Source organism: Microtus ochrogaster, unplaced genomic scaffold, assembly GCF_000317375.1.
Source record: "Microtus ochrogaster isolate Prairie Vole_2 unplaced genomic scaffold, MicOch1.0 UNK17, whole genome shotgun sequence".
In the NCBI taxonomy this organism is placed as follows: Eukaryota; Metazoa; Chordata; class Mammalia; order Rodentia; family Cricetidae; genus Microtus; species Microtus ochrogaster.
The window spans coordinates 2962000-2977924 of record NW_004949115.1 but is presented as its reverse complement, the minus strand read 5'-3'; the positions used below and the strand labels follow the sequence as shown (position 1 = coordinate 2977924).

Below are 15925 nucleotides of genomic sequence, written 5' to 3'. Positions count from 1 at the left end.
TTCGAGCTGATGAGGGAGGGGGATTTGATCGGGGGAGGGGGAGGGAAATGGGAGGCGGTGGCGGGGAGGAGGCAGAAATCCTTAATAAATAAATAAAATTAAAAAATAAAAAAAATAACATGTTCCTTGTTCTACAATTTGGTGCACATGGACATGATAACCTTGCCAATGTCAACCCTAGCCACTGTGCCCTGGGGCTCTCCAAAGGCACCCTGCATACCCCTCTGGAGTTTATTGGCCCCAGCACAGGACAAAAGATTGTGGATGAATTCCCCGGGGAAGACTGATGCTCTGCCTGTAAGCAGTTTTTAATGGCATATAGCTCTTTATCTAGGGGTGAGGCCTTGTGAGATCTCCAGCTAGGTTCTCCTTCCTTCTCAAATCTACATATCAGACAACAGTGCACTATAACCACCTACTCCACACCTCTCTGCCTAGACCTTCATACCCATGTGCTCAAATGTCCTCAAACACCATTATACTCTCTTGTCTCGCAAAGATAGCTGTAGACTTTTCTCTTGTACTCCCAAGAAGTCTTCTCCATGTGTGTTCCTGTTACACAATCCTCTTATATCTCCCTCTTCTCCCAACGTCCTCCAATCCCCGATATATCCCCCACTTCTCTTTCTTGTTACATTGTCTTCTCAGTTCAATTGAATCTGTCCTATGGAAACCATACTATATGCTAATGGCTGGAGAATAGATGAATGAAAATGATGACTAAAAGCCACGCTTTCTGGGCAATTATAGACTAGTGTGTGCGAAGGGAGCATCCACTACATTCCAGGAGGACTGGGAGTGGGGGTGAGGGGACCAAGTGGGGATAACAAAGTGCTTTGAGTGCAGAGAGGAAGGATAACCAGCAAAGGGTCACCAAGCATCAGGTGAGCAATGTGTAAACTGAGAACTAAAGGAGAGCTTTTCTAGACAAAGCAGGAGCTCCAGGCCAAGAGAATCGGGGTCGTAAAGATCTTCTGCTGAAGGAGTGTGTGACAGGCTTGAGAAGCTGAAAGGAAGAGGTGGCAAGTGTCTTGAGGGAGAGAGACAATCAGTGTGGCACACTAGAACATTCAGAGGTACTGTACTCAGAGCTGACAGAGGGCCACAAACAGGAAGCTGTAGCTTTGTCTAGGCAGGAGACACTGGCAATAAAGGCGAGGAGTTGAAACCAGCTGGAGAAACGAAAAAGCTATAGGTGGGAGACAGGATGAGAAGGACTTCCAGATGAGATGAGCAGAGGAAATTAAATCAAGGCCAACTTTGAGGTTTTGGGCTTAAGAAACCAGCTTTTTCAAATACAGAATCATGAAGGAGGACTGGTTTTAGTTTAAAGAGGAATTAAGGGCATAATTTTGGGCCAGCCATGGTTGCACTTACCTGTAATCCTACCCCCTTGAGAGGCTGAGGCAGCGAACGGTGAGCCAGAGGTCTATCTGGGCTACATAGTAAGATTACCTCTCAACAAAAAGGGACATGATTTGAGGCACAAGGAGCCACTAAGAAGATATCAGTACAGAGAGATGTAAAGCTCAGAAAAATCGGAACTGGCAGTGACGGTGTGGAAGCCATCCAATTGCACAGGGTAACTGAGACCATTCAGGACATGGAAGGCAGCCGAGAGTGGGAATGCAGAATCCGAGGAAACAGCTTGAGCCAGGCTCTTGAGAAACACCCAAATTTTATCAATAAATGTTGTTATTTGACAATTTCAGGCATGTATATAATACATTCCAACTATTTCCTCCACCCCCTCTTCCCTCCCACTCTTGCTAGAAATGTCCACCTTTTAAAGCAATTTTAGAAGTATTAGAAAAGGAACCTTGGGCCATATGTATATTAGGCAAGCAGTTTGCCAATTATATAACCTCACACCCCTAAAATATTTTGAAATATTTAATTGGCAGGTAACATGCAACACAGTGTGATGTTTTGATGTATGTGTGCAGTGTGTAATCATTAGATTACGATAACTGATATGACCATAACCCCAAAGGAGTCTTTAAAATTCCTCTTTATTTTATTATTTCATGTGAATAGATGTATGTCTATGCACCATATGTGTATAATGCATTTGGAGGCCAAAGGAGGCATCGAATTCCCTGTAACTGGAGTTATAGATGGTTGTAAGCAGCCAGGTATATGCTGGGAATCAAACCAGGGTCCAGTGCAAAAGCAGCCAGTGCTCTTAACATCCAAGGCACCTCCCCAGCCCCACCTGAAATAATTCTTACTTACTTGTATGGGAAACATTCAAGATCTTCCTCAATAGCTGTTTTAAAATATTAATTGTTGTCAAGCCTAAGTAACCTGTGAAGACATGGTACATTAGAAGCTATACAACTGCGCCCGGGTCCCCATTAATCATTGACTCCCCATTGCCCTCATTCCATGTCCTTCTGAGGCTCTGACAATCACTCTTCGGCTCTCTAATCTTGTGAAACACCAATTCTTACTGTCTGAAAGAGGAGAAGGAGCCAGGGAAAAAGGAGTTCAAGAGGTAGGGTGAAGAACCATGGGGGTGTTGGGCAGAAGCCAAGAAGGGTATCTCATGAGGACACATATGAGGTTACAGGAAACTGTAAGGAAGTAAGGGAAGCTAAGGCCTCAAAAGTAGCCACTGGGTTTTTTGACATGGGGTCACTGGTGACAAGAAAGTCTTGGTTTGGTGGAATGATCAGGTAGCACTATCTCAAATCTTTCCCCAGAGTCCTTTTGTCCTTATCCCTGCCTCAAGTTGCTGTTGTTTGTCCTTCTAGATTCCTTTAATCTTGTTTCCTTCTTGTTGTTCTGTGAATTATTGTTCTCTGAGACATTGTCTCTGTAGTCCAGGTTAACTTGAAATTCACCATGTACCACAGGTTGGCCCTGAAGCCATGGCAATCCCGCATCAGCCTCTGATTATAAGGATCGTGGGCACACACCATGCCCAGCTTTATGCCATGCTTCACAGAACCCCTGGTTTCCTGCACGTTAGGCAAACGGTCTGCTTATTAAGCTATATCCCCAGCTCTAGACTTCTCTTTCTGTCACACCATCTCGTCCCTCTCCAAGACCTTGCTTTATCTAGATGACTTCCATCCTCTTCCTCAAACACTGCTCTCACCGCTTCCGCCCTCTTCTCCTCCTCTCCTTTCAGACCTTCTCTTCCGCCCCACTTCGTTCTCATACTCACTCTTCTCCTTAGCCAGCGCCTGCTCTCCCCCTCTCCTCTGTATTCTTCTCCTCCTCTCCCGAGATAGGCTGCCTGGATCTCAGCCGGGGGTCTCAGCAGAATCACCACTAAGATCCCTGCAACCTCAAAACCCAGGGCTTATACACTTTGGCAGGAGGCCACCAGGATCTGTCAGTGCCGACCTGTGTGAAGCATTGTTAGAACCTAGTCCTTGAATGCTTGCCAACACAGTAACCACATCCTTCGAACACAGTGCCCTCATCCGCCCTGGCGCCTGCCCGTAAGATTTCTGCCTTTTCCTATCCTCAGTTGCCCAGTATCACTGAGAGCTGATAAGCTGCCCCAGCACCATGAAGTCAAACATCTTGCCTCCAGCCAGCATTATTGAAGTGTCAAAACACTTTCAGATTCATTAGTCTGGGCTTGAAGAGTCAGCTGTGGGGAGCCTGGAAAAAAATATGGAAAGATTTGCTCAGGGTCACAGAGCTGGTTAGAGGATTAGCATGTTGTCCTTATTGCCCTGTGGCCTTCATACTGAGTCCCCAGGCCTGGTGCAGGCCTCACTGACCTTAGCTTGTCCCAGCCTGCCAAGGGGGACAATCCTGAAGAGTCTCTTGGGCAGGCATATTTGGCGGGGTGGGGGTGGGGGATCAGTGTCCCATTCATACCTGCAAGGCAGGGATGGGCCATGTTAGGAAAGACGATGAATTCTGCTTTGCTTCACTGAATTCTCCCTAGGCAACAAATCTGTTTGCTTTGATATTACTTTAAAAAAAAAAACACCTAAAGTACACTGATTCAGAGTCCAAGTCCAGAGTGGGCCAGGTTTAGTACTCGGGTGTGCTTCTGCTCTGCGTTAGCTCAGTGAGAGCATGCGTGAAAAAAGTCTCAGCATAGTGGTCTGCAGAGTGGTCCCTGACCTGAAGACCATTTCTATATGGGATTCTCTAGAAATCACAGTGTGTCCGCCCAAAAGTTTACTCAACCAGACACCTAGATACCAGGTCTAACTCACCTTGAGTTGCTAGGTAGTTTCTTCTTTCACCTCACTGGGCTTACGTTTCTTCGTTGGAGACATCAGCAGCCATCTTAGTTTCATAATATATTGTGTTAGCCCTTCCAAGTAAACACTCTCTAGTCAAGTAATTCTAGGCCTAGGGATTTGTTGCAGTTATGTGGAAGGGTGAGATTTCTTCTTTTTACTAGCAAAAAAAATGGTATATGACAAAATGTCTGTTTATGGTTAAAGAAATCATTTTACATGATGGGCTGCATCGCAGGTATTGGAGAGTTTCAAAAGCGCTGATTTTTAATTGGTACGGGAACAGCTCCATGGTGCAGTCTTTAGAAAAGATGAAGTGAATGGAAGAATGGATGAAGAAAGTATGGAATATATACATATTAGAGTATTATTCAGCAGTAAAAAACAAGGACTTCTTGAATTTTGCATACAAATGGATGGAAATAGAAAACACTATCCTGAGTGAGGTAAGCCAGACCCAAAAGGAGGAACATGGGATGTACTCACTCATATTTGGTTTCTAGCCAAAAATAAAGGACATTGAGTTTATAATTCGCGATCCTAGAGAAGCTAAATAAGAAGGTGAATCCAAAGACAAACATATAGACATCCTCCTGAATATTAACCTTCATCAGGCGATGAAAGGAGACAGAGACAGAGACCCACATTGGAGCACCGGACAGAAATCTCAAGGTCCAAATCAGGAGCAGAAGGAGAGAGAGCACGAGCAAGGAACTCAGGACCGCGAGGGGTGCACCCACACACTGAGACAATGGGGATGTTCTATTGGGAACTCACCAAGGCCAGCTGGCCTGGGTCTGAAAAAGCATGGGATAAAACTGGACTTGCTGAACATAGCGGACAATGAGGACTACTGAGAACTCAAGAACAATGGCAATAGGTTTTTGATCCTACTGCATGTACTGGCTTTGTGGGAGCCTAGGCAGTTTGGATGCTCACCTTACTAAACCTGGACGGAGGTGGGGGTTCCTTGGACTTCCCACAGGGCAGGGAACCCTGATTGCTCTTCGGGCTGAGGAGGGGGGACTTAATTGGAGGAGGGGGAGGGAAATGGGAGGCAGTGGCGGGGAAGAGACAGAAATCTTTAATAAATAAATAAATTAAAAAATAAATAAAAAAATGTATTGATAACATATATAAAAAAAAGAAAAGATGAAGTGCACAGTGAATTTGAGGCTAGCCTGGGCTACATAGATAACCTGTCACGATTTTTAAAAAAGGGGGGGGAATGATTGTGTTCCACTTGATGAGGAACCCTAATCATTGCACTATACAGAACTTTTAAGGGTGCTCAAACGGCATAGCATTTAGTACTTCTGTGTTTGGTGGTGGGGCGTAAGAGGCCTATTATCATGGTAGCCTTGTCAGGCTCACTGTGCAGGACCTGCTCTGAGCCCACAGGGTTTGCATCTGTAATCTCTCTTGGGAAGAGAAAAGATGTTCTTTTTCTAGGAGGGACAAAGAAAAGAAAGGAGGAAGGAGAGAAGACAAGAGAGAGACTACCCTCATATAGTCAGCTTTCTTTCTTTCTTTTTCTTTCTTTCTGTAGAGTTCAGGTCTCATATAGCTCAACTGCTCTCAAGCTTTCTGAACCGCCTGCCTTCACCTCCCATATGCCAGGGTTACAGGCCGGGGCTCCATGCCCAGTTTTATGGGTACTGAGTATCAAATCAAGCTCTCTATCAGCTGACCTACATTCCCTAGCCCAGAGGGCATATGTTTTAAAAGAGATGCTTAAGTCTCTCCCTTTGACTATCAAAGTGTTGAAAAAAATCACAGAAAGAATTAAAATTCCCCAGGAATTCCATGCTGGGAGAAGGGCAAGGGGGGAGCCTGGTGGGGGATGGGCAAGGGTGGAGCCTGGTGGGAAAGAAGCCTTGTCCAGGCAAAGGAGGAACTTGCTTCCCAGGAAGAAATTGCACACGAGGTATCAGACCACCTTGCAGGCCAGAGGGGCGCTAGAGATACAGACAATCAACAATGGGCAGAAGTGCCCCATGGCCAGGATTGCTCAATCACTGCACACCTTCCTTCCACAGAAACCTAATCCTCAGGTCAACACCCTGAAGATGAACTTGCAGGATCCTTGAGCCCCTTTATTTATTCTTCTTCCCAAAGTCCCCGTATTGCATGAATCTCAATTTTTCTGCTTTTTGCTATTACTTGGGTCTTTGACATAGTACAGGCATGGTTTGCTGGGTCTGCGAGAGCCCAGGTTTTCACTCTAAAAATTCTGATAACAAATATCTGATATGCTTGTTTTCCCTTGGGAAGTTGGCCTTGGAGGCAAAGTAGGGCTGGGAGCCTTACCAAAGAGCCACCATGAGTTAAAGAGTCCCTGGAGGCCTGGCAGCACAGAACTGTCATGCCAGGCCACTTGGACCCTAGTCCACCCAGGCCTGTTTATGAGGGTTACTTCCTGCTGAGCTTTGGGGCTGCAAGCCAGGGACACCTAATGGGCATAATAGAACACCCTTTTCTTCCCTCCCCCAAAGCAGGAATGTTCTAAATTCCTCCTTGGCCCCAATCCCCCTCCCCAAAGGTTTCCTCTGGGCTCACAGAGGTCCACCACACAAAAGCGCAGCTGGAGTTTTGGACAGGGTAAACATAAAACCCACCAAACATTTTTGATAGAGTACCTCAATTTTTTCCAGCCTCCAGGGGTTTAATTCTCATCTGTAAGAAGGCTTAGACTTACAGGTGGATTTTTGCAAAGCTGTGGCTAACAATTAGAAATCCCTTACCACACAGTCTGTGGCCCCTTGGAACCAGTTTGCCTTTCTCAGGACCCAGGCCTCAGTCCCCAGGGCCATCTCTTCAGCGGGACCTCTTCAAAAGAACAGCTTCTCTGTAAGTATCCTGACGTGGTTGCTGTCCTTCAGGGTCACTTAGCTGGACAGTTTCAAACCTAGTTGCACTCACTGGAGCCCACGATGGAGTCAGGTGGGCTACCTTGGGATGTGGAGAGGATATGGAAGTGGGCACATGGGTTGGCGCTATGTGCTGTCTTCTAGTTGTAACACACTTTGCCGTCTTTTAAGGTGAAGGGCCAGAAGATCCTTTCTTCAGACCAGCTCATATGAAATGAAGGAACCCGGGAGAATACAGGAGGAAGGGGGCTGGAGCTTTCCCTTTGCCGGACCACAGGGGGTTTAGCAGGATGGGAAGCAACAATGCCCTCCTGGGCATAAGAGCTTGAGGGGCAACACAAGGTGGGTTCCCCTGTGACTCTCCTTTCAAGCCCCTCAATCTCTTTCCATGAATGCCGCCATCTCAGACACTGTTCTTTTCAAGTGTTCTAAAAATAGAGTTGGAGGCAAAACACTCACAGCACCTATAGGTAGGGAGACAGTGGTGGGGCTTTTTGTCTCACAAATCCTTCCTTTCTGCTTTGAATTATGCGTGCTTTTACTTTGGTGATCTGGACAGAAATAAACTTCTTTTTAAAGGAAATTATAAAATCCCTTACTCTAGGTGTAATTCCCATAGCTGTCATCTATCAGTTCATGCAGAAAGGTTGAGCCCTTGGGATGTGGGAGTAGGGTACAGGGGAGAGAGAAATGGTCTCAGATTCCTCTGAGGAGCTGTGAAATCAAGGGATGGAGACATGAGGATGACCGGCAAACAGGCTTTGATGGCTTCCATTCTTAACAGAGGCTGCATCAGGTCCTTCCTTGAGCCAGAGACTCTCATGTTCCTGCCACACCCATGTTTCTGAGCGTATCTTCCATAGAGACACACCAGGCACCACAGATGGGGAGACTATCAAGGCAACTGCCCTGGCGAGAAGGAGTTAAGTCAGGCGTGACTCTCTTAATCCTCTCCTGCAGTTCCAATCCCTCCCCTAAGGAAGATTAGGTAAAGGGTCAGGGGGAACTTTCTTGGTCAGCTTTTGGCCATGGAGGATGCTGGCTTCACTCCCAGGAGCCGAATTCAGCTAGCAAGGCCTAGAGTCTCTGAATCCTCAAGGTAGGTGGTACCTGACTTTCAGAAGGACCTCTGAAAGAAAGGTTTCTTTTAAAGCCTTTTACTTCAAATAGCAGCTTCCTAGTCTTCTGTGTATGTAAAAATGGCCTCCTCTCTTCACTACCTAATTCTACTGATGAACAAAGTCAGGCATAAGAAACTGGGGGATTTCCTCAGCAGGTTGTAGGTACCACTGAGACAAACGACTAGAATTCTAGACACCCGGGGAAGGATCCTTCATCTTCACAGTGTCTGTCCTCAGTTCTCCTGCTCACCATAGATGAATCCAGCCGGGCTCGGCTCACCGCACCACCCAATCATGGGCTAGTTTGTCAACTTTGTCTTCCTGACCGGAAGGAAGAAATAACTCCCAGGGAGCCACTTTTCCCATTTGAACAAACTCCTACAGTGTCCCTTCCTCCCACTCGCTAAGCACGATGACAAGTCCCTCTCTGAAGATCCAGCGTTCGGGTAGGGCATGTTCTTGGCTGCACTCCAGATGCTTCCTCTCACGAAAACTAAGTCAGGCCTGGCTCTCAGGAGAGCTTCTCCTCTTGGAGAACCTTTGATTTTCTTGGAGAACCTGAGGGTTGTTGTTTTGGTTATGGTTGCTTGCTTTTGAGATGGAGTCTTGCTGTGTAGCTGACAGGGACTCAGAACTGCCCCTGGAGCCGATGCTGGCCTCTCACTCACCACAAGTCTGTCTCTACCTCCTGAGTGTTGGAGTTACAGGGATCTGCCTTCATGCCTGGCTCAAGCTTTGCTCTGTTGCCATCCCGAGAAAGCCGGGGCTCCAAGCATCTTCTCTGAGAGCCAGTAGTTATTTCTCAACAAAATATTTAAGGTACTTCTCCACCCATCTGCATGTTTAAAAGGAAGGGACAAGGGATGGAGGAAGGTCCAAGAATAATTCTCAGAAATGGATGATTCTAACACTAAAGGGTAATCAGCAAGTCTCCAGGCAAATGGGAGATGCCAAGGCTTGGACACAAAGGCAGATGCTCATATACAGCTGAATTGGTGTGCACAGGTATGTGCACACGCATGGCGAGGGAGGTCAGTCTAAAGGCAATAGGCATGAAATGGGAGGTTAATGGTTAGAGATGAAACTCAGAAGAAAAGTATGAAGTCAGATGATAGAAAACCTTCCCTGGTTTCCTAGGAGACTGAACCTTCTCTCGAAAGGAATCAAAAGTTCCTAAGTCTTTTAAGAATGACAAGGGGCAGCATGACAGCTATGACTGACTGGATTTACACTTTAGAAAGCCTTCATGACTAGCTTGATAGCTGATTGCAGGGGCAGGGTTGAAGTGGAATTAGCGAGGCCAATCTAGCCTATGTGATTTCCAGTAGACAAGAGATGTTGGCTGTGTGGACTAAATTAAGGTTTGGGCAGTGGAGAGGGCAAAATAGATACTCTTGTGTTTTATTTTGAAGGTATATCTGGCAAGACTTCATACGATTACATGTCAAGAAAACACAAGGAAGTCAGTTGTGGTGGCTCATTCTTATAATCCCAGAATTCAGGGGCTAAAGAGGAAGGGTTGTTACAAGTTCAAAGTCAGTCTGGGCTATATAGCAAGATACTATCTCAGAAAGGAGAACAAAAACAAAGAAAACAGAAAGAGTGAAAACTCAGGGCTTGCTGCCTTGGGTTTCTGGATGGAGGATTATACTACTGAGACAGGGCATACTGTGTGAGGGACAGTTTGAGGATGGAAAAAAGTGGGCAGAGACTTCAGCTTTGCGTGGGTTGAGTTTGGGGTGCCATTAATATAGTAATACATTCGTGGGTGGCCATTCCAAATGCAGCTGTCTAGACAAAGCTCGAATTCAAAAGCGAGATCTATGGGAGAGGTATGAATTTAACAGCCATTGTCAAGCTAAGGCAAGATAATTTACTGGGAGTCTGAAGTCAGCCTGGGCTACGTAGTGAGTATCAAAGCCAGCTATAGCGCCATTTGGAAGTCCTGTCTTTAAAAAGAGAGGAAGAAGAATGGCGGCACTGGAAGCACTATAGGAAACAAGGGAGATGTCAGAAGGCGAGAGGCAAGGGAAGATGGCAGATAGATGAATGTTAGACATTAGAATCAGGAAATGATTAACTTTGTTGAGAGCACTCTCGGTGGAGAGCAAACGGCAGAAGCAAGGCGACAGCAGAGAAGTGTGTGCAAAGGTCAAGTGGTGGCAGCGATATTCAAGGGGTTAAGAAGGCCGGCTGAAAAGAGAAAGGTCAAGACTGACAGTAATAGCTGCCTAATAAAGGAGCGGTAATGGGGAAGGGCGCTTTTAAAAGTGTTGAAAATGTGAACTATTCACCGGGAAGATGCTTACGTTGGAGCCTTTCTGAGATGTGCCTCTGAGACCTGGATAGGCACTGTTGTGACTAGAGGAGCAAAAGAAAACCGGTGCCAGGAAAGGACTAGCCCCTTGTCATAGCTGTGCATGGCAAAGCTTGCTACATGGCCACTGGAACCTGCCTTGCTTTGCACAGACACCGCTATCACCGCAGCGCTGATGGACAGGGCTACCAAGACTGTGTCTTCTGCTGCAAAAGCATGTCACAAGTCTAGCGTGCTATTCCCCTTCAACTGAACAGGCAAGATAGTCAACAAATGAAGGGAGGGAGGGAGGAAAAGACAGAGGAGTGCCACTGTGTATTTCTCCATCTTGTCCTCCTCTAGGTATCCCCTCTTCTTCAGATCCCCTTCATTCTCTGCGCGGGCAACATCTTGGTAATCCTTTCTCTGCAATGTTCATGGACTCATTATAGTCTCCCGGGACCCTTGAAACCTGTTTACTGCTTTTATTCTTTCATTAAGTGGCTAGGCGAGCTGGTGCAAACTTGTAATCCCAGCATTTAGGAGATAAAGGTAGGAGCCCAAGGGCAACCTGGATTACATAGCAAGTACCAGACCGGTAGGGTCACAGAGAAAGACCCAGTCTCTGCTTTTTTCCCCCAAAAGCATGTTTAAACAGTTATTTAGGGTTAAGGCACTGTGTAAGGTGTATGAAATACAGACATAAATAAGAGACCATTGCTACCATCAAGTACCTCCCATACAAGCAGAGAAAAATGAGTTTAAGCAGGAAATTACAATATAACACAAGTATGTCATGACCTTAGTTTTCTTGCCTATTATGCAGTAGAGAGTATTCATGTATCTATCATGAAATGGTTAATAATTAATCAACACATAAAGTGCTTATAGTAGTCTCATGAGAAACACTATATATCCTGGCACAATGGTGCATGCCTGTATTCTTATCACTTGGATGACTGAGGTAAGAAGACCACACGTTTGAGGCTAGTTCGGGCTACACAGTGGGTTCCAGGCAGGTCTGGCCTAGATAGTGAAATGCTGTCTCAAAACAAAACAAAAACTAATGAAAAGGAAGCAATAAGCAGTATGTGTGTTGTTGTAATTACTGCCGTTATGGTGATGATGGAAGTACATGAATATAAGGTACTAAAATAATATAGAAGAGTGTCCTGGAGAGATGCTTCAGTGGTGAATGGCATTGAATGTTCTTCCAGAGGACCCAGGTTCAAATCTCAGCACCTACACATTGGCTCATAACCATCTATAACCCTAGTTCCAGGGAATCCAATGCCCTCTTTTGGTACCCTGCACATATGGGTACACAGACATTCCACAGAGGCAAGACATTTACATACATAAAAAAATCTTCAGAGAAAATATAGAAGAGGGGCACTGGACCATGTCTAGAATGAAAGATACCCAAGCCAAGTCCTCAAGACATTCCTTACAGTACAGCCTGTGCTCAGATGTGGGAGCAAAACACCACATGGCATGACAGAAGTGTGGAGAGCCGTTTAGCTCAGCCACAGTGTGGAGTATGAGCAGGTGAATAGCAAGAGGACAATCCTGGGGCTCATGGAGCGCAAACAAATTTGGATATTTTCCCTTTGGGCAACAGTGGGCCACTGGAATGTCTTAAGAGTAGTGACTTGTTGTGAAAGCATGAAGACTCGAGTTCAGAAAAATGTAAAAAAATCTGGCTGTGGAGGTGTGTTCACTAGTGGGAGAGGAGGAGGAAGATTGCAAGGCTTCACTTGCCAGCCAAAACAACAAGCTCCAGGTTCAGTGAGAAGAACAGCTCAAAAAAAAAATTTAAAAAGGCAGAGGGTGAGGATATAGCTCAGTGGGTAAAGGCACTTGCGGCCAAGTCTAACAGCTTGCATTTGATACAGTAACTCACGTGGTGGAAGAAAAGAACCAACGCCCCACAAGTTGTCTCTGACCTCCACATGCATGCACATGTATGCATAGATGCATGATAAAATAAATTACCAAAAACTCAAAACATGCTGGGCCGTGTTGGTGCACGCCCTTAATCCCAGCACTCGGGAAGCAGAGGTAGGTGAATAGCTGTGAGTTTGAGGCCAGCCTGGTCTACAAGAGCTAGTTCCAGGACAGACAAGGATACACAGAGAAACCCTGTCTCGAAAAAACTGAAAAGAAAAAAAATTCAAAACATAAGATGGAGAAAAATCAAGAAAATACCTGAAGTCAATGTCTAGTCTCCACCGGTCTATGCGTCAAGTGGCATCCCTCTTCCCACCCTGTGAATATTTATTTGTGTGTGCGTCCACACACCGACATGTCAGCACATGTAGACACACACTCAGATGATTTCTTCAGATTAATGTGCTGAAAGATCACCATGGCAACCATACGGAGACTAAACTGGAAGAGAGGACTGGAAGTAAGAGCAACCACAACTACTGTTTCCCGAGGCGAGGAAGGTAGAATGCCGAAGTCCTGCACTAGAAAGCACCGGTGGGGTTGAGAAGCGAGAGTCACACATTCCAAGTAGCTCAGAAGACAGAACTAGCAGAACTTCATAGTTGTGCAAGGATAAGCGGGAGCAGGGTGTCAAGGTTCACTCCTAGGATACTGGTCTGGATGGGAAGGGTTACCATTTGGTGACAACATGAAACCCAGGCAAGAACTGATCAGGAGGTATGGGGGGGGTGCTGTGTTCTTTTGAAAATGTCAAATGAGGTTGTCAGGAGATTTTCCATGCTCCCACTGAGCTAAATCCCAATCCTCCCGGAATTCTTTTATTAGAAGATCCCTTTGCCTGTGCTGACTATTAGGAGAGTTTCCACAGAAAATTCAGATTTGGATAAGGAACAGATTAGGTAACCGAGTAGATGTGCTTGCTTATTTCTAGAGTTATAATTCAGGAAAGAATGGATCCCTGAGCAATGGGAGAGATTTTAAAACATTTGCTTGTTCTAGTTTATATGTGTGTGTGTGTGTCTGTGTGTGTGTGTGTGTGTGTGTGTGTGTGCTTTGCCTGTATATAGTCTATGTGTCACGTGTGTGCCGGCACCTGCAGAGGCCAGAAAAGCGAATCGGACCTGGACCTGGAGTTACAGATAGTTATGAGCCCCCACGTAGATGCTGGGAATTGAACCTAGGTCCTCTGGAAGAGCTACTAGTGCTCTTAACCACTGAGCTACTTCTCTAGCCCCAACCCCCAGATTTTTGGAGGAAGGTGGAGATGGAGTAGCAATGCTGTATTGGGTTGAAAAATCAGTGGGCTGAACAGTCTTGCAGAAGGTGGGGGAGGTGTGTGACCTTTGTAGCGTGAGCCTTGGACAAGAGTGAGAAAGCTGCTAATGCTGCAAAATGCCATCTGTCACTGAATGCCGCTTACTACCTCTTGCGAAGCCCGCTAACCCGGGAGCAGTTTTTTCCCTCCTCTTTTTCTGCCATCTCTGACAAACCAGGGACTTGGAGGACTCCTAGGACCTGGAACAGCTTTTCTCTAGAGACTTCCCATGTCATTTGAGAGGATGGCCATGGGATCATCTGTTCGGAGAGGAGACAGGAAATAGCCAGTGTCCTATACCTTTGGGGACCCTTATCCTACCTTGCAGGGAGGGATAGATCTGGACAAGGCTAGAAAGACCTGATCTCTCAGAGAATGGACAGGAAGCTTTGCTGCTCACCCTGATCTGCCCTGGAAGTACATTATTGCCTTCGGCAAAATGATTCTGGGTTAAGCCAGTACTCTTTTTAGTCCCTTGGCTATTAGCAGCCACTAGCAGGCTGAAGTCCAAAGCCACATTCTAAGACTTGTTCCACACGATCCAGTCTCCTGGAGTTTGGCCTCAGACTGCAGTTGAGGGGCCCCGTGGTGCAGTTGCTTGGCAATATGTTAAATAGCAGGCCTTGGAGACTAGCAGTGGCGTTAACACAGCACAAGTGCTCTCGCCATCACTCCCTTCTCGGAAAGCAGCCACCTGTCTGGCCCCTGCCTTTGTTTGACTGCCAACGTAAAGCATGTGCCTACGCAGGAGGTGATGACATTTTGGCTCTACCTCCAAAGTTTTTTTTTTCCTTTCTCATGTGTTATTTTTAAAGATAACAAAGGTCAAAAGGCATCCAGCGTTTTCTGGTTTCTCATAAGCTTCTGGTCAATATTTAATCTGGTTTATGGTGGTTTTTTTTTAAGGTTTTCTAGATGCCTTCTTGAGCCTGCTTGTGGCCACCCACAGACACTTGTAAGAAGGAAAGAAGTCAGCTTGCCAGAGACACTGTGAAATGAGGGATTAGAGTCCGGGACCCAAGAAACAAGAGCAGCAGCCAAAAGACCAGCGAACGGGCTCTGAAGAGACTTATATTGAGAGGTCTGCCATGGCCTCCCTTGGCGTCCAACTGGTGGGTTACATCCTAGGCCTTTTGGGTCTCTTAGGCACATCGATTGCCATGCTGCTTCCCAACTGGCGAACAAGTTCTTATGTTGGTGCCAGCATTGTGACAGCCGTTGGCTTTTCCAAGGGCCTCTGGATGGAGTGTGCTACGCACAGTACGGGCATCACCCAGTGTGATATCTACAGTACTCTTCTAGGACTTCCTGCCGACATCCAGGCTGCCCAGGCCATGATGGTGGCATCCAGTGCTATGTCCTCACTGGCCTGCATTATCTCTGTGGTGGGCATGAGATGCACAGTGTTCTGCCAGGAATCTCGAGCTAAGGACAGAGTGGCTGTTGTGGGTGGAGTTTTCTTCATCCTCGGCGGCATCCTGGGTTTTATCCCAGTTGCCTGGAATCTTCACGGCATCCTTCGGGACTTCTACTCACCACTGGTTCCTGATAGCATGAAATTCGAGATTGGAGAGGCTCTTTACTTGGGCATTGTTTCAGCCCTGTTCTCCCTGGTGGCTGGAGTCATCCTCTGCTTTTCCTGCTCTTCTCAGGGGAATCGTACCAACTACTATGATGGCTACCAGGCCCAGCCTCTTGCTACTAGGAGCTCTCCAAGGCCTAGCCAACAGCCCAAAGCCAAGAGTGAGTTCAACTCCTACAGCTTGACTGGGTATGTGTGAAGAACCAGGGGCCAGAGCTAGGGGTGGGCTGGGTGGGGTCTGGGACTGCAAAAACAAATAGTGGACAATGTCCCAAGGGTCGCAGGCAAGGGATATTGCCACTGAATCGTGTGTAAGGTGCTGCTGAGGATAGACCGACTTTAGTTATTGGATGGAGTGAAGGCAGAGACGGGGACTGGTGTGACAGCGTGGAGGTGGAATTGTCAAGGACACTCACCAAGCCAGCCTTTCTAGTTCCCTTACCTTGCCTCACCAAGGCACCTCTGTACCTTGAATGCTCAAGCTAGAGCCACTTTTGGCTAAACCCAGAGATGCCTTCTGATCTTTGGTTTACCTGGAAATCTATGCCCCTAACCCACTAATCATAATCCACTGACT

At 46.5% G+C, this 15925-nt stretch overlaps 1 protein-coding gene across 1 annotated transcript; it reads left to right on the top strand.

The window, feature by feature from the left end:
- The first annotated feature begins 14682 nt into the window (after nucleotides 1-14682).
- On the top strand, nucleotides 14683-15550 carry Cldn2 (claudin 2). Its single transcript, XM_026789365.1, has one exon. It carries the CDS (start codon nucleotides 14855-14857, stop codon nucleotides 15545-15547), a length of 693 nt encoding a protein of 230 aa, XP_026645166.1. The 5' UTR covers nucleotides 14683-14854; the 3' UTR covers nucleotides 15548-15550.
- Nucleotides 15551-15925: the final 375 nt, after the last annotated feature.

Coding starts and splice junctions, on each gene's coding strand:
- Cldn2 (XM_026789365.1), top strand. CDS start 14,855: ATGGCCTCCCTTGGCGTCCAACTGGTGGGTTACATCCTAGGCCTTTTG.